The sequence below is a fragment of the Drosophila ananassae genome, chromosome 3R (assembly GCF_017639315.1).
Source record: "Drosophila ananassae strain 14024-0371.13 chromosome 3R, ASM1763931v2, whole genome shotgun sequence".
Classification (NCBI taxonomy): domain Eukaryota; kingdom Metazoa; phylum Arthropoda; class Insecta; order Diptera; family Drosophilidae; genus Drosophila; species Drosophila ananassae.
Window position 1 is genome coordinate 22,221,610 of NC_057930.1, and position 20,862 is coordinate 22,242,471.

The following is a 20,862-nucleotide window of genomic DNA, read 5'->3' on the forward strand; positions in this document are numbered from 1 at the left end:
GTATGTGGCCCCAAGCCATGCGTATATCTTTGCCATTTCGCATCCGATTCTTGAGCGGAATACCTTAAACGATTTGTATTTCGATTCTCCATCAATCTGCATCAAAATCCCAGAACGAAATTTTCGATCGATATTTTTTCAATTTTTATGATGCCGAATGCTTTACTCATGTGCCCAATTAATCAGCTATATTTTTATTAGTTTATGCGCTTTAAATGAAACATTGTTACACTTAAGTTTTTAGTAAATGTTATAACATTTTATTGGCAACAATTTAGCATCATTAAATGTACTTTGCTTTCAGGTTTTAGTTCACGGCATTCATTAGACTAACTTATGGACTATGTGAGTGGGTTGTTGTTAAAGCTTCGATTTCCGTAGTGGGTTAATTCACACATATTTCTAGCAGCGCACAGTTTTAAAAAGAACCATTAGAGCCAGCAAACAAATCGCTTGGACTGGAAGAGCCTTAATGTCACGACCTGAGCTTCGTCCTGCTATCGCTATGTAATCGTCGGGTCGACCAGATTCCCGTTTTTGGGCTTTCTCGCAAAGATCACCGCAGTTGGCGTGTTCGCAAATGTCGCAGATATTGGACTTGGGTGCCCTATAGAATTGCCTAGCTCGACGAGCTGGAAAATAAGGATATTATTTTAGGTATAGAAGTATAATGTTTGCATGGCTCTTACCATTATCATAGTAGTCATACATGACTACTGCCACTGGTCGATGTTTGGTGACCTTCACCGTCTTGTAGGCATGCAGAGTGGGACACACCTCCCTCCTATCCAAGTAATCGAAATAGATGACCACCTTGGTGTTACGATTCTGGGTCTCCACCTTCTTGATTCGGTCACTAGACTCCAGGGTAGGAAGTGTGTCCCTGTCGACCACAAAGCCACTGGGGAGCTGGACCTCCATTACAGCCATATTGGAGCGCTGCTCCGCCTCGCCGGCCACGGATACAAAACTGGCACAGGCCGAAAGGTGAAGATAGTCCGCATGGGAGTTCCTATTTACAGTGGGATCAAGAACAAAGCGAGGCCAGGCACTGGTGACATTTGTATTGTATTTGTAGCTGACTTGGGCTAATGCCATGCCACGTCCCGTGGCCGAAATGCTTAGGTTTTTGAGATTATTGGGCAACTGAAATTGAGTTTTTTTATTCCTAGTACTATTTAATATTGTTTTAGCTCCAACTCACCTCTACAGTTTGCAGTGCCAAGGAATTCTGAGCATTCACATTAATTATGGTTTCGGCTCCCTCTCCATAATGGAAACCCACTTGGACATTGTTTCCTTGACTCGAAAAACGTTCGGCAAAGGAGAGCAGAGCCTGCAGGCCCACGACCGTATCTTGGGAGGCCATAAAGCCACCTCTGGCATTCCTTTGATCCATCAACCAATTGAGAACAGGCAGGGCATCGCCCACAAGGTTATTTTCCAACAGAGCCAAGGCGGCATAGGCAGAAATTTCAATGTTGACACTTCGAGTGGCATTGTACCAGGGCGATTGCTGTTCCCCAGATGGAGCTGTTTTGTTCCACCATTTGCGACCATCTGAAAATAAGATTCAGTTCTAGTTCTAATATATCCATATTTAAGCAATCAATCATACCCCCATTTATGGCCATAGAGTCTAGTCTCTGCAGGAAAGCAGCCTTGGCATTGTGATTGGCTCGCGAAAGGACATAGGTTCCCAAAGCCATGGCATGAAGATTGTTGGAGCCATCCAGTCCTCGGGTTATGAAATCTAAAGCCTTGTTAATGCTATTACGATACTCTGGGTAGAGATCCTGAAAAGTATACGAAAGAGTGATTATTTATTTAGCTACATTCTTTAAATATATATTTTTCTTACCACATTTTCCATCAGAGCTAGAGTAACAAAGCCAGTGAGACTGATGCCGTCATCGCCAAATCTTTCAAAGACATCGCCGTACTCCTCAAAGCCCCCATTTGAAGACTGAACACTGGTCAGGTATGTCAGAGCAGTCTGTAGAACATTACTGTCCACCTGGATGAAAGGAGCAGCCTGTCGGAGGGATCTGGCCACATAGGCTGTTAGCCAAGTGGAACTTTTTTTGGCATCCAAGCCAAAGGCACTAAAGGCACCATTGTCATGGCGATAGTAGAGCAGTCTCTGGTAGCCCAAAGCCAAATTATTTGTAGCCTCTAATTCAATTTCAGGAGTAAGTTGACGAAGGCGCTAAGGTTCAGGATATAAAAGACACATTTAACTATTTTTGGATGAAATATTAGTAAATAAACGTACCCCCAAGTAACGCAGCACCATAAGATTGGGCACAAATTTGACCATGGTCTGTTCTCCACATCCAGAAGGCAGTAGGATCAGGTTTTCCAGATTTCCAACAATACTTCCAATGAGATCTCCCACAGCCGAGACTTCGATGCTGGTGGATTCGGGAATGGAATTCCGCGGAACCATGATGGTGACATTTCGCTTATTCTGGGCATTCGAGTTCAGTTCGAAAAGGAAGCCTCGATTGATCGTCTCGGTGGCTCCCGGGTGTTCCACCAGCAAGTTCTGCTCCACAGTATCCCCGGCCTGTGAAGAAGCTGCCATGGCTTTGACTGGAAGGGAACCCACCCTCTTCGGTGTCACAATAAAGGAAACAGAACGGGCCGATCGCCCAGGGACTTGCAGAGATCGTTTTCTGTAAAGTTCAATCTCTGAAAATAGTTTTTTTTTTTTTAATTTTTTAGTTTTTAAAAATTTTTTGGTAGGAACATGCTACCCACTTGGCTTATTGGTATCCTTGGGATCCAGTTGCGGGAAATCGAAATCCAAGGCTGAATTGTAGAAGGTCACCTCCACATTCAGGTCACTATCCATGTTGTTGTGAACCACAAATGGAAGGGCAATTAGTTCATCTAAAGGGAATATAATATGATCAATTAATGTTTTCTTATCAGTTTTGTTCCATCATTATAAAGAATACACCCACCTCTCCGAATGGAATAGGGAAGCTCTGTGGTAATGTAAAATTCCTTGTAGGCCTCCAATCTTCCATTTGGCGACGACAACCCCAAGCCATTAACAGGATCCAGAGCAAAGCCAGAAACCACCCAGGAAGTCATATCACTGGGAATCCTGCGGTGTATCGAGTTCCGGCCATCACTGCTGGCGGAGATGTTCAGGAAGAGCCAAGTGTCTGCCGGATTTCGCATCACATGGACCCGGGGATTGTGCCAGAAGGGCTTGGGGGTGTACGAGAAAGCGTAGCGCCCCTTTCCGGGTGGCAAGGTATTCACCTCGATTTTATGGGCTGGACCAATATCGGTTTTACGAACGGTTGTTAATCGGTCCTCTTCGGCTCCCGTGGATGCCTCACGTCCCTGTACTGGATTACTTTCGGCCTCTTTTTCAACAAAATAATCCGTATTGGACATGGTTATAACACCAGATTCTTTGCCCGGAGAGCCCATGGGTGTGTTAACATCACTGAGTTCGTAGGATCTTAAAGCATTCATTAGACGTTTGTGGGTTAGATCGTTGTCACTTCGCAAGGCAGCTGCATTTTGATCCACCAACATGAGGCCCACATAGGAATAGGGCTTAGTGCTGATGCCAATATCTATATCCTGGCCAGGAGGAGCACGTATGGGAGCCTCGATTTGAACCTTTTTAGAGAAATATATTATAATTCAAATAATTTTTGGAAAATATAGTATAATCACCTACCGCATTTAATAAATTCTCTTCAAATTGTATGACTTGTTCGTCATAAACAAATTCTCCATTTATTACAGTGTAAACCAGAAGCTTGGCCCGAGGCATCATGGCAAAGGAGGCCAGGAATTTGATGGTATGGAAAGTGCCAGGAGATACCTAAAACGGGAGTACATTTTTTAATAAATTCATACATTTTTTAATTATAATTTTAAACTTACATCCACATTACGCGAAAGTATTATATCACCTCTCCCCACTACTTGATACATAAAGTATTTAATGGGCTCGTAAGTCCGAACCACTACTGATATTTCCTGGTTAACAGTGGGCCTGAAAAACATAGAATTTAAAATTAAAATATATAACTTTATGCTAAAAGGTGTTCACTTACTTATCGTTTAATATCTTGGCTGTTACAAAGCTCTTGCTGTGCAAATGTTTTCTTGGAACTTTTCCCACCTCACTAATCACTCCCAGATAGTCGACAATTATAGAATGAAATTCATCACGATCACCCAGGGGCACTGTGAATTTCATTTTTATTTCGCCACTGGCATCCAAGCTATAGGTAGTACGATTATACATTTCGCTGCTACCATAGACGTTGGTCAGATAGGCGGTGATTTGTGGGTTAAAATCCCTCAGGGGTTGGCCATCATTACGGGCTATGCGAGCCTGAAAAATAAAGTTATTTTATAAATTTTTAAATAAATTTCTTTCTTGGAATCTCCCACCGTAGCTTCAAAGGGTACTCCTGGAATATAGTAACTGGGAACTTTGACGGTTTCCACACGATAATGATTCAGATGGAGAGTCAAAACTGTTGAATAATTTTGCACAGAACCTGTGGACTTCTCCTCTACCAAAGCATCTAGTAGATATTGACGTTCGTAGTCCTGCTTTAGATGTAGTTCGTTTTCAATATCGAATTCAAAGTAGGCATTTCCATCAATGGGAACCACTTTTCGGGTTATGAGATCATTGACAAAGGGCTGGAGAGAACCAAAGAAGGTCGGGTATATGGAGAGGGTGGCCTCGCCCACAATCGGCTGGCCAAAGGCATAGCTAAAGAAATTATTTAAATGTTTATAATTAATATAAATAATGAGTTTTTTTACTTACTGCGCCTTGACAGTGGCCGCAATTTTTCCATCCTTATAAATGGTATTCTTAGGTGTATCAATGTCCACCACAAACTTGGGTAAAATGTGATCCAAAATCTCAAAGGTTTGGGTATGAGTTTGTTCTGCAACTTCCACAACAATCGACCAAGTTCCAAATCGTGGATAGTCCGACAAACGAAGCTCATTGGAATAAATTGAATTTGTCAGGCGTATGTCCTTATAGGTCCTTATGATGTTATCACCCGAGTCCTTGATATCCACATGGACACGTCCATAGGCACGAGCTGGCTTTAAGTTAGAGTCCAAGACCAGAACTCTATAATGAACCAAGTCGCCTGGTTTGTAGATACTCTTGTCCGTTTGGACTAGAACCGTGTGCTGCTTGGCTTCGAAATGGAGTCGAGTTTCATTTGTGAACTGAACTCCGCTCTGACCCTCGGCAGTAAGCCGATATCTATCAGGTTTTAGATCTGGAATCTGTTAAAATTTTATATGAAAACATAATTATTGTTTATATAACAACAGATTTATAAATACCCACCTCAAAGTGCAATAGTTGTGTGGAAAAGGGTCGTATCTCCACTGTCTTAAAATCCGTGTAAGTACTGCCCAGTATTCCCACCTTAAATCGGGCAGATTCTGGAGCATTATGCAAACTCACTGCCACATGGAATTGTGAATTTGGACGCACTGTATTCGGTGCTATTATGGAATAAAGACTGTAGAAAAAAATACTCATGAAATAAACTTGTTTAAAAATTTGACTAGTTTTTGAAAGTTTTTATATAAGATAAGATTGGAAGATGGAAGACGACTTTCTTCGTTTTAAAAACCTTTTTCTAATTTTCACAAAATAATTAAGTACATGTTTATGCTACACCCATCCAAAAAGAGAAAAAAAAACCTTAAAAAACCCAAAAGACCTTTGCAGCCGGTAAAAAACAAACAAAAAGAGCGGCAGATTTAATGGTCGTAGATAAGTGGATTACACCTATGTTGTTATGCTATCTGAATCTTTTCTTCGCCATTCATTCACGCGTCTAACGGAAGACAATATATATTGTGGTAGTACGTAGTGCCCGATCCCTCGGAGGGTAATGTACTTTCGGCTCTTCGGGTCAGCATCAATTGCTGTGAAGTCGGAAATGGTTTCGGGGCTTGGGGTTAGAGGTTTGGAGTGGGGGAAAATGCCACCGAATGGCCCGAGCCATAACCATATACTTTATTTTTTTGTGGCTTTCTTTTGTCTCTTCCTTGTAATGCAACAAAAAGCTACCAAACTCAAAGCTAAACCAAACAATTGCAGCTGCCAGTGGAAGATTTCATATCTCATTTGAATATGTTTTGTATTTTTTGTGTTGTTAAGTTTAATTATTGGTTAAATATAATGGGGATGAGCTACTTTGGCTATAACCAGTTATTCGGAGATGCGATTGAAGTTTTGGGAAACAAAAACGCAATCTTAGAAACAAAGTAAGGGTTTTGGTGGGAAATATTTTATCTATCAAGTTACTATACTTGAAAATCTGAATTTTTTGATGATACAACAAGGCGTCTCAAAACACTTTCCAATTCTATTTGAAAGTAAATCTATATAGCCGACACCTTTCAAATTCTATTTAAGTCAACACCTTCACTAAAACCCCCTTTTAATCACTGTTTTATTTAGTTAATTTCTCTGCTATTTAGGTGTTTTCTTAGTTAGCCAACTGGTAGTTTTAAGATTTATGGGCTGGCTCCTAACTGTGCAAGCACTTGGCGTAATTCACAGTTTGCCGCCTGTTCTAATTCCAATTGGTCGGCAGCGGCGGCGGCGACGGGCAGAAAAATCCCGCCATCTAAGCGCCTAACCTGTTCCCACCAAATACAATTTTCTTTTGTGTTTATGTCACGTTTGTTAGCCTAAAAAAACAGGTTTCATCCGGTGGTCGCAAAACGGTTTAAAGCTACCAGCAGCAGCAGGTAAATGGCAAAAACAATTTCGCTTTTTGCTTAAATTGGCCGCAAAATGCAGGCTTCAAGTTTCAAAGTTGCCACTTGCAACTGCATTCGAGATGTTCCACCTGATTGATTTTTCTATTTTTTTGTTTTAGTTTTTTGTATGGAATGTTAAACGAATGTAACCAGGTGAATTTCATAGTCGATCTCCGATCGGCACAAAAAGCTATTCGTTCCGAGTTCAATTGCCCAGAATTCACCTACATGAGCACCTTGAACAAGTGGCCCATATATGGATCGAGTTCGGATTGAATGCGAAACACTCAATGACAGATCATCGATCTGGGAAGTAAGAGAAGGAAAGCTCCAGAAGTGGACGCCTCCAGTGGGCTTACTAGAGTGTTCGATCAATGACAGTTCTTGGCGACGGAATAAATTGGCAAAGTGATTATAAGATCTTGTCCCAGACTGGTCAGCATTCAAGGTGAGCCATCGGAAATGAGTACATAAGTAGCAGTCCGAGTTTATGTGTCACCTTAATAAACGGCATTAGGGTGATTCAGGTGGTAGTAATGAAGTGTAGTAATAAATTAAAAATAGATAATTATTTAGTTTAAGGTGGTTCCAATTCCTCTGTTCCCTCTTAAGCCGTTCCCCCCTTAAAAAAGTCATATAACTATAAAAAAAAACTCTGTTGTAACAAGCTGTTTGGTGTTTTAAGCCAAACCATATTTAGTTGAAATTAGTTAACATGTTTCTTTCTTTATATTGCAAAGATTTTGCTTAATCGGAATGCAGCTTGTTTTTGCCATCTTCCCACCATGGATCACCCGAATGATTTTGAAATGCGTAGGCAGTTTGAAATTACGTCCAAAAAATCGCGTTGGCTTCGGGTTATTTCATCTCCGAACTTGTTTCAGACTTGTCAGCTTATTATGACAGTAATAAAGGCCAGGGCTAATTCCTTGATTACATGTTGTTAATTACAGATCTTGGCGGTAGGTGGCGGCATCTTCGGCGGCAAGTTCTCTTCCTAAGTCTTTTGTTTTTCAAAGTTTATTTTTGCTTTCTTAGCTCGAAATTCATCTGGATCTGATGGAATGATGTCATTCCTCGGCACTTTAAATATTTTTTAACAAATTTTATGAGCTTGTGTCATTGTGTCACCTGGGGTTAGGAGAGTGTGGGTTGTGTGTGTTTTGGTTAAAAAAAAAATTACTAACCCCTGGGCAGCTGTTTGAGAAAATAAACAAACGACGGTGACTAAGATCACCGCTCGGATGGATTCCATTTCCGTTGCCTGCGGGTGCATATTATTTACTTTTCTCTGTATCACTTAATTTTGTTTTTATTTTTTCGTATTTAGCAAATTAAGTGTAAACACGTTTTTTCGTTTTCGTTTGCCGAATTTTGTATTGGCATCACATATTAAAGCACAAGTCGAACTTCAATACTGTGGGTAGGCGATATTCTATCCCGCTTGCACTCTATAACTGCCTCCCTGTTGCTCTCACTGCATCAGCACCACCGGAGATTGCCCAAGACGCTCGAGTCGAAGCGCCAGTCGCGTTTTTTGGAGCGTTTTTCTTTCACTTTCGTTGCGGAGCGCTCGCGATCACCTGTTGCCCGCTCGTAAGCTCGCTGCCAACTGATTTGTTTGTTGCAAAACGAACAGGCCCCAAAAACGCTGGCTTTAACCCTAGGAGACCCAATGTCTGATGGGTAGAAATACAAAAAGTTATTTTGGTGTATTTCACTCTGGGTGAGGGACTTGAAAAATACATAAAATAAAAAAAAATAAACCACACAAATTTCTTGTTTTTAAGACTTATCTAAAATGGGTTAAAAAATGTGGGGACCCGTTTTCATTAAAAATAAACTTCCCAGTTGCAAACCCCACAATAAAAAGCACAAGCCATTCAATGTTAAGGTTTGTGACTTGGCTAAGTCATTATCACAACCGGCAAAATCTGTTTTAAGGTTCCAAGCTCAGCTTAAATCTTACTTAAATTTATTTTTAAAACACAACTACACATAAATAAAATAAAAAAATTAATTAAATACATTTAAGTTATCTTCTTTGGAAAAATAAATATTATTTCCATTTAAATATTCTACAATGCTATTTTTCTCATATTCTTGCCAAGAGACGGGTAAACAAAAAAATGCATGTTTACTTAGTAATTAGCGCAAAACTGCATTGTTTGTTTAAAAAAGGAACGGCTATTGATATTTTAAAACTTTAAATCATGTTCCAATGCATGGTAATTTATTAAAACAAAAGTTCGTATTTTGTAAAGACACTGTTGTGCAAAAAGTCTGAGGTCTGATTCTTGGGTTTCCGTTCAATTGACTTTATTATTTCTTAAGAAATCATTCAGTACTCGTAGCTGATAAGGGAAGCTACAAAAAACGTATTCTCCCTGCTCAAATAACAATTTTTCAGCAATTTCATTAAACAACAGATTTATCATCAGTGACGTAAATAAACAAATGTGTGAGCCGGCATGTGCCGATCTATTAGACACGAATATTTTATGTCTGGCCAAATTCCCCGAGTATATGCAGAGAAACCCGAGAGAAATATAGAGTGACGAGATTCATTCATTATCTCTATAAGCCGACGAGAGATCCCCGATTGTATTTAAAGCCGGTCTGGGACTGAAGCCGAGCTCATTGTAGATCGTCGCTAGCTGGCGATCGGTTCATTTTTTTCAGGTCAGTTCAGTTTTATTGATTTTTTGTGTGCCTAGAGTAATAATAAATATTATATATGTGATAAAATAAACAATAGTGAAACATATTATGCCGTAATTATAGTTTAAAATTATATTTCAGTTCGCGTGTGATCCACTTCAAAATGATGAGGTTCATTTTGTGTGTGTTTCTTCTGCAATATGCCCTGCTTATCAATGCCACTGGGTAAGTTTATACTTGAAAATTGCCCACCATTATCATCAAACAAAGAAGCAGGGGTCAGAAATCAAATATTATAAAAAATACATATGAAACTGTGTTTATATTATATAGATTATTTATTTTACTGGCCACGTATCGAAATGTTTGGACTCAGATTCCCTTGAAACCGGTTGGAAAGCCTTGCTGGTTTGCAGTTAAAATTTTGTTTCTAAACCGAAAAACGGGGAAATCGTACAGGGAGATCATTACATTAATAGAATATTCAAATTTAATTGCAATGGTCATAAAACAAATGAATGGAAAATTTAAACACTCTTCCTTTATGAGGCATGACATTATAACAAAAAATTGAAAAAGTACCTACATTTCTGGGAAGTGTGGAAATCCCAGCTTGTTTATTATTTCATTATCAGAACATTTGAAATCAATCACAAACAAAATAAAACAAAATAATTAATTAGCTATATTTATAAAAATATATAGGTACATGAGTTTGCAATTAAGCTTTGGCAATCCGCTAATGATTATTCTGCTGAAGCTAAGAGATTATTCTATTTTTTTTCAGTTTATATTCTGTGGTGGGGCCGGGCACTATCCGATCGAACTCCAAGTACAATGTGGCTGTTTCCGTCCACAAGGCCGAGGGTCCCAGCAAAATTAATGTCAGCCTAAATGGACCCTCCTTTAATGAAACCAAAGAGATTGAAGTCCTGCCAATGGCTACTGAGAATGTGGAGTTCGAAGTGCCCAAGCTGGCATCGGGAGACTACAATCTGACAGCTGTGGGAGTGTCGGGTGTTGTGTTCCGTAACACCACCAAACTGAATCATGCCGACGAGAAGCCCTCAGTGTTTGTTCAAACCGATAAGGCCACCTATAAGCCGGCTGATCTTGTACAGTTCCGTGTCCTCTTCCTCGATGAGAACACCCGGCCGGCCAGGATCGATGGGACCATTTCTGTGGTGATTACCGATGGAGCTCAGAACAGGATCAAACAGATTTCTAATGTCAAACTGACCAAAGGCGTGTACACCGGGGAACTGCAGCTCTCGGAGCAGCCTGTCCTGGGCACCTGGAAGCTGGCCGTCAATGTGGATGGAGAGGCCAGGGAAACCAAAACCTTTGAGGTTGACAAATATGTCCTGCCCAAATTCGAAGTAAAAATTGACACAGCCAAGGATGTGGTTGCAGCCGATAACCTGATCAAGGCCACCATTCGGGCCAAGTACACCTACGGAAAGCCGGTTAAGGGAAAGGCCACAGTCTCGCTAGAATCGAACTATGGTTGGTCTTCAACATCCAAGCAAGAGAAGACCATCGATGTCGATGGCAAGGGCCATGTTGAGTTTAATCTGCCGGGATCTATAGCAAATTCCGCCTATATACCGCCCTATAAACTGTTTGCTGTTGTCACAGAGGAGCTAACTGGCAACAAACAAAATGCAACCGCTACGGTGAACCTCCATCAGCAACGCTACAAGTTGCAGTCGGTAGATAGTCCAACCACCTACAAGCCAAGCAAGTCTTTTGTGTACCAGGTTGCTGTCAAGAATGTGGATGATTCCCCAGTTTTGGGTTCTACGAAAAAGGTTAAATTATTTTTTGATTTGCCTGGTCGATACTTTTCGCCTCACTATAGCGGACACCAAATTAAATATGAAGAGCCTTTGAACGAGAATGGCATCGCCACTTTCCAGGTTACACTTCCCGCAAATGTTTCGAACTACTATGCAATTTTGGCAGATTTTGATGGTGTACAAGGACACTTCGGAACTATCTCAAAATTCCAGGAATCGGAGAATAGAGAACCACTAACAATTAAGGTTAACACCAAAAAGTAAGTTTTTATCTCTTCACTTAGAATGGTTTTTAGATTAACTCATTTTCAGACCTCGACTGGGCGAGAAAGTTTCGTTTGATGTGATTTCAACTGGAAATATACCCTATTTTGTCTACACAATTGTAGCCAGGGGTAATATTGTCCTTAGTGATTATATCGTAGTTCCCGAAGATACTAAGAAGTACACTGTGAAGTTTACACCCACATTTGATATGGTTCCCCAGGCCACGATCTACATACATTATGTTATCGACAACGATCTCAAATTCGAAGAGAAAACTATTGACTTCGAAAAGGACTTTAGTAACTCTGTAAGTCTTAGACTTTTAAAACTCCATATTAAGTTTGGATTAAATTCATGTATTTTTTCAAAAAGATCGATATTGTGGCTCCTGTCAATGCAAAGCCCAGTGAGGAAGTTAAACTAAAAGTGAAAACTGATGCCGACTCTTTTGTGGGTCTCCTTGGAGTGGACCAGAGTGTCCTTTTGCTGAAATCCGGCAATGATTTTAATAAGGATGACATTTTTAATAGCCTCAACAAGTACAAGACATCAACGCCCTGGCTCCGTGGATATGGACGTTATCCTGGACAAACCTCCGGATTGGTAACACTCACCAATGCCAATTATCCCTACAATACGGGTAAGATTCAAGTTAAAAGTATGGAAGGGTAACACAATGAAGTTTCTGGTCCTAAATACCTAATAATAAGAAAGATTTTAGATTTTAAAGGGAAACAGTTTGAGAAAAAGGCATTTAAATCTCATTAAATCACCAGATTTTCCCGATTATGTCGAAGATGACCCTGGAGTCTTTCCAATTGCGGAAGAATATGAGATTGCAGAGTATCAGACAGAGGGCTTAGACAATTCTGTTTATGCTTATGTTCCACACACACAAGAGAATCCTGTTCCTGCTGAAACAGTCACAATTCGAAAGAACTTTGCCGAGATCTGGATCTGGCAATCGATCGACGATCGGTGGGTCCTCGAATATAAATTCGCAAGATCAGCATTTTAACAACTACTACTATTTACTGCTTTTTAATCTCAACTATTCTGCAAAAGGATGAGGCTTTTTATGCAAAAAAAAAACGAACTTTACTAATAATTGGATATCCCAACAGATTCTTTTGATGTAACGAGTCGGAGTGAAGATAGTTTTGACTATTTTGTTGAATGTGATAAGAAAAATCCAATGACTCGCGAAAATTTTAATACAATAATATCTACATAGAACCTATTGATATTCATTTCATGCAAGTTGTTGATATACTTTTTATCTAGAATGTAAAAATAATTGAATATATTTATTATATTAGAAAGAAAGGGCTTTTAAATTCAGAAGAACAGGTGCCATTAGTTTGAAAGAATTTTGCAATGTTTTTATATGATCAACGATTTCTAAATGGAAAGTGGGTTAGAAAATATTTCCATAAATAGGACCTAATATCATACTTATAAAACCTACCTAATATATATTAATATGTATGTACTTTACAATGTGTGTACACAAGATGTATCCCACATCAAAGACTATTCAGTATATGACAACGAAGTTTTAACGCTGGAACTACGTGCCGTAATGGATGCCGATTTATCACCAGAGATTTTTTTTGATGAAGAAAATTTGAAAACTGATCAAATTAGAAAAGAGTTTCCAGAAACATGGATTTTTCAAAATACGGAAAAGTACGGCTTAAAATTTTTTAATATTTAAAAGTTCTCCTGTCTGCGCAATTAAACCATTTTCATATTCGCAAAACTTTTATATGTTTATGCCGATTGGATTAGCCCGTTCATTTTCCCAATTAAAGATAATTTTTATTTTGCAAGATACATATATGGGTAATAGTAGAATAAAGGAAAATGCCTTCTAATATGTTCTAAAAGCTTCGAGTAGTCTGGAAAATATTTCCAGAGATTTTAGCATATATTAACAAGGTGAAAAAGTATGATATCATACAATTTACAAACTAATTTCACATTTTTCCAAAACTTCTAAAATTTATCCAAAAACATTCACAATCTCTCATTTATGCACGTTGCTAATAAATAATTTTAGCTAAAATATTAGAAGACTACGAATACTTAGACGCTGTTTTGGATGAAGATGCAGAGGATGTCAAAAAAGATGAAGAAATTGAAGTTCTTTTAGATTCAGAAGAAGTGCCACAAATATTGGAAGTAGTTCGAAAGAATTTTGCTGAAGTCTGGATATGGCAAGCATTTTTAAATGGGAGGTGGGTTTTCCAAATTTTTTCGTCAAAACAATTATGGCACTGGGTATCACTAAAAATTTGTTAAGATTCTTTGGTAAAGGGCTGACTAATTTATTATTTTAAAGGATTGTATTTGTATTGCGAAGAGAATTGTATTATGTATTTGAGACCTAATAACTATGATGAGGTTGATTCAATAACTACACGAAAAGATATGGTTCGCATCAATTTTGAAAATGTCTGGATTTGGGAATCCTTCAATAATGGAAGGTGCGTTAAATATGTTTTAAATAAAGCATGATCCCTCTGTAAACATGTTCTATCCAAAATTTGTCAATAATGAAAATGATCTAACTTTATTCTAATTTATCTAATTAATTAATTAATGTACATATTGAGAGTAGAAGTTTAGGGCTTGATTCAAGTTGTAGAAGACAAGTTACATTATGTGATCCAAAGTCAATAAATTTCTAGAATCCCTTAGAAAAACTAGATACATATTTTATACTTTACTAATGCCCCTTAATATCATACACATATATCCCCGCTGTAGATGAAATCTATTTCCGCCCATGGTTTATTGGTGGTGGCCCACTCAATTGGGGCATGAGGCCGCCTATAGCATTTTCCCTTGCGGCTCCTGCACCAGGTATTGTTTTATATGAAAAAACAGGAATCCCCGGATCAATGGGTCCTCCGTCGGCCCCAATGCCGGCTCCGCAAATTCGCAAAGAGTTCCCGGAAAATTGGATATTTTATGATGCCAAAAAGTATGAAAAGGATTCTAAATCTCTCAGTTTTAGCTGGCATTCTAATTATTTACTAATTATTCGAGGTTCATTTTTAAGTTTAACTTACATCATTGCTATTAAAACTTTTCTATTAACTTATGGTAGAATCTATTTATGCTTTGTAGAGAGACGCTTTTTCCCAAGACCCATATTTATGCGTCCTCAAATTGAAAATCAGATACTAATAAACCGACTAACTGCATCTGGAATCGCAACACAAGCTTCCATCCCAGAAATCCATATTCGTAAAGAGTTTCCTGAAACTTGGATATTCTTGAATTTCAAAAAGTATGACGAACCTAATCGTTGATTTGTATATTATTTTAATTGCTTCTCAAAACACCGCCCTCATTCCTTTGTTTTTACACTTTAAACACAGAATTCAAATCTATACATTGGGGTTTTTTTTATTGAAGTTGTTTCTAGGAGCCTTAAGGAGTTTTATTTAAATACAATTTAGAAATATTAAGTACATACTATAGAAACGAATTCATCAAGAATTTACTTACAGTCAATTCAATACAGTCTTTGCTATTTAAAAAATTGCTAATTTGTTGTGCATGCTCTTACTTCAATTCATTGTTAAATTTAAATTAAATATTTAAAAAAAGATTATAATTCTTAGTTCGCAGGTATACGTGGGGCGGACCAAGAGTAATAAATCTTCCAGGGGGAGGAGTTTTTCGTACAAACTGTTATGGTGCCGTGCATGGGTGCCGTGAAAACATACCATTCAATGTGAGATATCCAAGCACATCAGGGAATGGAAGATGGCGAACCAGACCATCCGGTAGACGCTTTCGAAACCGTTTGTCTTATACCGGTTCTAGGAGCTATGCATCTTCTTATTCCTCATATTCTTATGCTGATCGAAGTCATAATTTTGTGCCTTCCTTTAATTGGAATACTACCAAAATTCAAAAACCAGCACCAATTCCTGAAATTATACGAAAAGAGTTCCCCGATACTTGGATGTTTGCGAATATGTATGAGTAATTATTAATTATAAAGGCTTTTATTCCCATCCGTGGGGTTCATTGCATGCCACTACGACAAAAAAAGGAATAAGGAGCTTTTTTTTTATTTTTCCAGATTTATTAGACAATTATATTCCCATGTAGCAAGTAGTAGTTAAAAGGGCATATTTCACTTCGATTATTTTAAGGGAATATCCAGAAAGGAGACCAGTTGCCAGCAGTTCCCATCATGAAGGCCAGTGCGGATAGACAGGGCTCTAACAAAAAACGAAAGACCACAATTAAACCACCCACAGAATCCACAAAAGAAACCCCATTTGATGGGCAAGAAACTCATAATGATTTTGGCGTGAGATCAAAATTTTCAGAAACATGGATATACGAATTGGCAGAAGATATCCTCACAGAGTAACTAATTCCCTTCAAATGCTTTTTAACCCTTTTTTCCTTATGCATGCTTGTCTGTTAATTAAATTAAATTAATCCACTGACACCCAATAGCACACATACTTAACCCAACGTGTTTTTGTTGTCCTGTTTTATGGAAATATGGTTTAATATCATTGAAAGATTAATGGTTTATTTATAATTTTATAGTGTCGATGATAGCGGCTTCACCCTGACAAAGAAGATACCTGATACGATAACCTCATGGGTGATTACCGGCTTTTCCCTGAATCCAACTTCCGGAATTGCTTTAACCAAGAATCCCAGCATGATTCGAGTGTTCCAGCCATTCTTCGTGTCCACCAATTTGCCATACTCCGTCAAGAGGGGTAAGTTATAATATTCTCTATTTTAAGACAATTTTTAAGAAAATATTTTTTAAACCCTTTCAAGGTGAGGTTATTTCTGTGCCTGTTGTGGTTTTCAACTATTTGGACAAGGCCCTTGATGTCGATGTGACAATGGACAATTCGGACGGGGAGTACGAGTTCACGGAGGCCACCAACGATGTCCTGGAGAAGGCCAGCGATGACGTCCAAAGGACTAAGCGAGAAACAGTTCCGGCCAACAGTGGCAAAAGTCTTTCGTTTATGATTCGTCCCAAAAATGTGGGAACTACGACTTTGAAGATTACTGCCACTTCACCCCTAGCCGGAGATACCATCCATCAGAAGTTGAAGGTGGAACCTGAGGGAGTGACCCAATTTGAGAACCGTGCTGTCTTCATTAACCTGAAGGATCAGCCAGAGTTCTCCCAGACCGTGGATGCAGAGATACCCCAGGAGGCAGTACCTCAATCGGAGTTCATTGAGTTTTCCGTGGTGGGCGATCTCCTGGGTCCCACACTCCAAAATCTGGACAATCTGGTCCGGATGCCCTACGGATGTGGCGAGCAGAACATGGTCAACTTTGTGCCCAACATCCTGGTGCTGAAGTACTTGGAAGTGACGGGACGAAGAATGCCCGCTGTAGAGACCAAGGCCAAGAAGTTCCTGGAGATTGGTTACCAGCGGGAGTTGACTTACAAGCACGACGATGGATCCTACAGTGCCTTTGGAAAATCGGATAAGTCTGGCAGTACCTGGCTAACTGCTTACGTGATGAGGTCCTTCCACCAAGCCGGAAAGTACACCGATGTGGATCCCAAGGTCGTTATTGCTGGCCTCGACTTCCTCGTGTCCAAGCAGAAGGAGAACGGCGAGTTCCCCGAGGTGGGAAAACTCTTTGACAACGCCAATCAGAATTCCTTAGCTCTCACATCCTTTGTACTGCTGGCTTTCTTCGAGAATTACGTAAGTGGAAACAGGATATATTAGAAATGATTTGAATTTCTTAAAATACTTATTTATTGTAGGAACTCATTGAGAAGTATCAGAGCGCCATCCAGAAGGGAGTTAACTACGTCGCCGAGGAGGTGGACAAGTCGGATGATCTTTATTCTTTGGCCATCGCCGTGGTGGCTTTGCAACTGGCCAAGCATCCGCAGGCCGAAAAGGTTCTGGCCAAGTTGGAGACCCTGGCCAGGCAGGAGAACGATCGCAAATGGTGGTCCAAGGTGGATCCGACATCGAGTAGTGAAGTTGCCCGCGTCTACTGGAAGCCTCGTAGCAACGATGTAGAGATTACCTCCTACGTCCTGCTGGCTCTTCTCGAAAAGGAGGCGGCGGATAAGTCCCTGCCCATTATCAAGTGGCTGATAGCGCAGCGAAACAGCAACGGAGGATTCTCGTCCACCCAGGACACGGTGATAGGACTGCAGGCTCTGACCAAATTCGCCTACAAAACTGGATCTGGTTCAGGCAGCATGGACATTGAATTTACTCCTGCCGGAGGCACTAAGGATACCATCAAAGTGAACCCCGAAAACTCATTGGTCCTGCAGACTCATGTCCTGCCCAAGAATACGCGCAAGGTCGACTTCACAGCGAAGGGCACAGGATCTGCCATGGTGCAGTTATCCTATCGCTACAACCTGGCCGAGAAGGAGAAGAAGCCCAGCTTCAAAGTGACACCAACGGTGAAGAACTCCCCCAGCCCCCAGCTCCTTGACGTCGATATCTGTGCCGAGTTTGTGCCCCTGGAAGAGGCCGACAAGGAGAAGGACTCAAACATGGCTGTCATGGAGATCGCCCTGCCATCCGGTTTTGTGAGCGATTCCGATACTTTGGATGGAATTCAGAACGTCGACAGGGTTAAGAGGGTGGAGACCAAGAACTCCGACTCGACGGTTATTGTTTACTTTGATAGCCTGACCCCCGGCGATGTCCGCTGCCTCCCAGTCAAGGCCACCAAGGCCCATGCGGTGGCCAAGCAGAAGCCCGCCTCCGTGTCCCTATACGACTATTACGACACCGAGCGCCGAGCCACCGAGTACTATCAGGTGGCCTCCTCCTTGTGCGATATTTGCCAAGGATCCGATTGCGGCGAGGGCTGCAAAAAGAGTGCCTAAGATCCGTAATAAATAATATTTTTTTAATAATGTTAAAAGTCATATAAACTGGCCTTGAAAACAATAAAGCTTAAATAAAATAAATAAATGAATTTTTTTTTTTTAATTTTTAATGAGAACCAGGATTGCTGTAAATTATAGTTCTATCATATCCTTCGATATCCTGTTTGATTTTCTATAAGTCTGCAAAAGAATAATATCCATAATATAAAATTAAACTAAAATATATATTAGCTTGGACTTACGCTTGAACATTTGGTATCAATATTTCAATCTTAATATATTCTTTCAACATTATTTTGCGAAATTCACTTTGAACTCTTGGATTTACCATCAAATGGACTTCTCGGACAGTTCGATGCCATAAATTGTACTTGAAAAATATAAAATATATTATATATGTATAAGAGGTATTTAAATAGTAAAATTTACATTATCATGTTGTTCCAGCAACTGATCAATTATTATTTGCTGATGGGAGTTTTTAATATGGACCCTGTAAACCGTATAGTTGTCATAGTAGCGAGGATCCGCCAATGTCCTGGATAGACAAGCCACAAATAATAAGAATGCGATCAAGTGCTTCATTATGACTAGACTGCAATTTTTTTAACTGCGAAACTTTTTTTTAATCTAAAACTGAGATTCACGGCAGCTGTTTTTTGCAGTCAATAAAGCAAACAAATGAAACTTTATACAAGTACAAAAGCAATATTAAGGTATATTTTAATAGGTCATTACATTTTTTAAATAAAGAAAAAAACTTATTGTTTAAATAATTAAAAGTTAAAAAGTAGGCTATTAGTCATTATGTTAATTACTTTATGTTATATTATGGTTACTTTATCAGAGAATCATATAATATCGCACCTTATAAAAAAGATTCATCACAAAAATCCCTTTGAAGATTTCGAATATTAGGTTAAATTTTAATTAAGCTACTTATTGGCCAAGTTATGGAACTTTTTCCGCTTTTTTTTAATTTATTTTTTTATACCCTTGCAGAGGGTATTATAATTTTGGTCAAAAGTGTGCAACGCAGTGAAGGAGACATCTCCGACCCTATAAAGTATATATATTCTTGATCAGGATCACCTCCTGAGTCGATATGAGCATGTCCGTCTGTCCGTCTGTCCGTCTGTCCGTCTGTCCGTCGGTCCGTCTGTCCGTCTGTCCGTCTGTCCGTCTGTCTGTTTCTACGCAAACTAGTCTCTCAGTTTTAAAGCTATCGAGTTGAAACTTTGCACACACCCTTCTTTCTGTTGCAGGCAGTATATAAGTCGGAACGGCCGGGATCGGTCGACTATATCCTATAGCTGCCATATAACTGATTGATCGGAAATGCCATAACTTTGGTGTTTTTTAAGTTAGAGGGTTGGGACTTTCCACACATGTTATATTTAACCAAAGTATCTTCTGTACAAAATTTCATAAGGATCGGCCGACTATATCCTATAGCTGTCATAGAACGATCGAAATTGGCATAACTTTGTTGTTTTTTAAGTTAGAAAGATGGGATTTGGTACAGATTCTATTTTGGGAAAAACAATCTGATTTGTCGAATTTCATAAGGATCGGCCGACTATATCCTATAGCTGCCGTATAACTGATTGATCGGAAATGCTATAACTTCGTTGGTTTTCAAGTTAGGAGGATGGGAGTTTTAAAGGATTCCTCTTTTGGCAAAATAATTCGATTTGCCAAATTCCATAAGGATCGGCCAACTAAATACGATCCGCTATATATCTAATTATATAAGATTCGTGGAGCCACCTAGCGAACTGCGACTCAACTGCAAGGGTATATAAACTTCGGCTCCGCCCGAAGTTAGCTTTCCTTTCTTGTTTTTGACTAAAATATTAACTAACTTTCGACTTCGTTTTTAGCAAATATTTTATCAATTTCACAGCCGATTTAAAAACGAAATACCACTTATGAATCAGAATTCTAATCCCCTTCATATGCATCAAAATATGGTAAAAGTCTCACAACAAAATTTTTGGCCAAATTCATGATGTTACCCCTTTGGAAATTTACGAAAATCGGTTCAGATTTTATGTTGCCAGGTTTTGATGGAAAATGATTCTACTGGAAAATCTAAGATCAGTATGGTTTAACATTCGTCGATCAGATGAGTATTAGCAAAGTTATGGCTATTTTTCTGAAATAATTCGCGGACGAAAAGCTAAGAACACGAAGGCCAAAATGGGAACTCTTGAGACACTTTTTAGCCAATATTTTAGTTATTTCTCACCGCATTTGGAAAAGGAATACCATTTACAAATCGGGGTTCCAATTGCCGTCGATCTGCATCAAAATATAACGAAAATCGAGAATTAAAATTTTGGGTCGATTTTTGACCAAAACCATGATGTTAGAAAATTACGAAAAATAGTTCCGATTTTGGATAGCCAGATTTTGATGCAGAATGGCCAATACTTGACCATTTAAGACCGG

The 20,862-nt window shown here is 39.3% G+C and overlaps 3 protein-coding genes across 11 annotated transcripts; 1 reads left to right on the forward strand and 2 right to left on the reverse strand.

Annotated features, from left to right (window-relative positions):
* Positions 1-232: 232 nt before the first annotated feature.
* LOC6498130 (CD109 antigen) lies at positions 233-8,408 on the reverse strand. Its single transcript, XM_001962103.3, has 15 exons — positions 7,983-8,408; positions 5,363-5,540; positions 4,820-5,298; positions 4,432-4,762; positions 4,089-4,372; positions 3,916-4,027; positions 3,707-3,853; positions 2,970-3,645; positions 2,764-2,895; positions 2,276-2,694; positions 1,862-2,209; positions 1,619-1,796; positions 1,205-1,560; positions 690-1,146; positions 233-632 (listed from the first exon to the last, which is right to left on the reverse strand). The coding sequence occupies exons 1-15, from the start codon at positions 8,069-8,071 to the stop codon at positions 403-405; spliced, it is 4,416 nt and encodes a 1,471-aa protein (XP_001962139.2). The 5' UTR covers positions 8,072-8,408; the 3' UTR covers positions 233-402.
* Positions 8,409-9,328: 920 nt separating this feature from the next.
* On the forward strand, positions 9,329-18,497 carry LOC6497412 (CD109 antigen). Of its 9 annotated transcripts, none has more exons than XM_001962102.4 (9): positions 9,329-9,477; positions 9,598-9,681; positions 10,244-11,515; positions 11,568-11,829; positions 11,895-12,162; positions 12,299-12,500; positions 16,107-16,285; positions 16,350-17,248; positions 17,311-18,497. In XM_001962102.4, exons 2-9 carry the CDS (start codon positions 9,620-9,622, stop codon positions 18,403-18,405), a joined length of 4,239 nt encoding a protein of 1,412 aa, XP_001962138.2. In that variant the 5' UTR covers positions 9,329-9,477; positions 9,598-9,619; the 3' UTR covers positions 18,406-18,497. The 9 variants fall into 9 exon arrangements, with proteins under 9 accessions (XP_001962138.2, XP_014761695.1, XP_014761692.1 ...); XM_014906209.3 differs by lacking the exon at positions 12,299-12,500 and adding an exon at positions 13,585-13,762; XM_014906206.3 differs by lacking the exon at positions 12,299-12,500 and adding an exon at positions 14,658-14,820.
* Positions 18,408-19,074, reverse strand: LOC123257312. The gene is made up of 3 exons (XM_044715969.1): positions 18,838-19,074; positions 18,651-18,778; positions 18,408-18,588 (listed from the first exon to the last, which is right to left on the reverse strand). The coding sequence occupies exons 1-3, from the start codon at positions 18,991-18,993 to the stop codon at positions 18,552-18,554; spliced, it is 321 nt and encodes a 106-aa protein (XP_044571904.1). The 5' UTR covers positions 18,994-19,074; the 3' UTR covers positions 18,408-18,551.
* Positions 19,075-20,862: the final 1,788 nt, after the last annotated feature.

Bases quoted from the DNA above. Each gene is read 5' to 3' on its own strand.
- LOC6498130 (XM_001962103.3), bottom strand. From the start codon at position 8,071: ATGCACCCGCAGGCAACGGAAATGGAATCCATCCGAGCGGTGATCTTA. The intron at 1,561-1,618 runs GTATGATTGATT...TCTTATTTTCAG, and splicing joins CTCTATGGCCATAAATGGGG to ATGGTCGCAAATGGTGGAAC. The intron at 1,147-1,204 runs GTGAGTTGGAGC...ACTCAATTTCAG, and splicing joins TGGCACTGCAAACTGTAGAG to TTGCCCAATAATCTCAAAAA.
- LOC6497412 (XM_014906211.3), top strand. From the start codon at position 9,620: ATGATGAGGTTCATTTTGTGTGTGTTTCTTCTGCAATATGCCCTGCTT. The intron at 15,519-16,106 runs GTATGAGTAATT...ATAATTTTATAG, and splicing joins ACTTGGATGTTTGCGAATAT to TGTCGATGATAGCGGCTTCA. The intron at 16,286-16,349 runs GTAAGTTATAAT...AACCCTTTCAAG, and splicing joins GCCATACTCCGTCAAGAGGG to GTGAGGTTATTTCTGTGCCT.
- LOC123257312 (XM_044715969.1), bottom strand. From the start codon at position 18,993: ATGAAGCACTTGATCGCATTCTTATTATTTGTGGCTTGTCTATCCAGG. The intron at 18,779-18,837 runs GTAAATTTTACT...ATATTTTTCAAG, and splicing joins TGCTGGAACAACATGATAAT to TACAATTTATGGCATCGAAC. The intron at 18,589-18,650 runs GTAAGTCCAAGC...ATTCTTTTGCAG, and splicing joins TTGATACCAAATGTTCAAGC to ACTTATAGAAAATCAAACAG.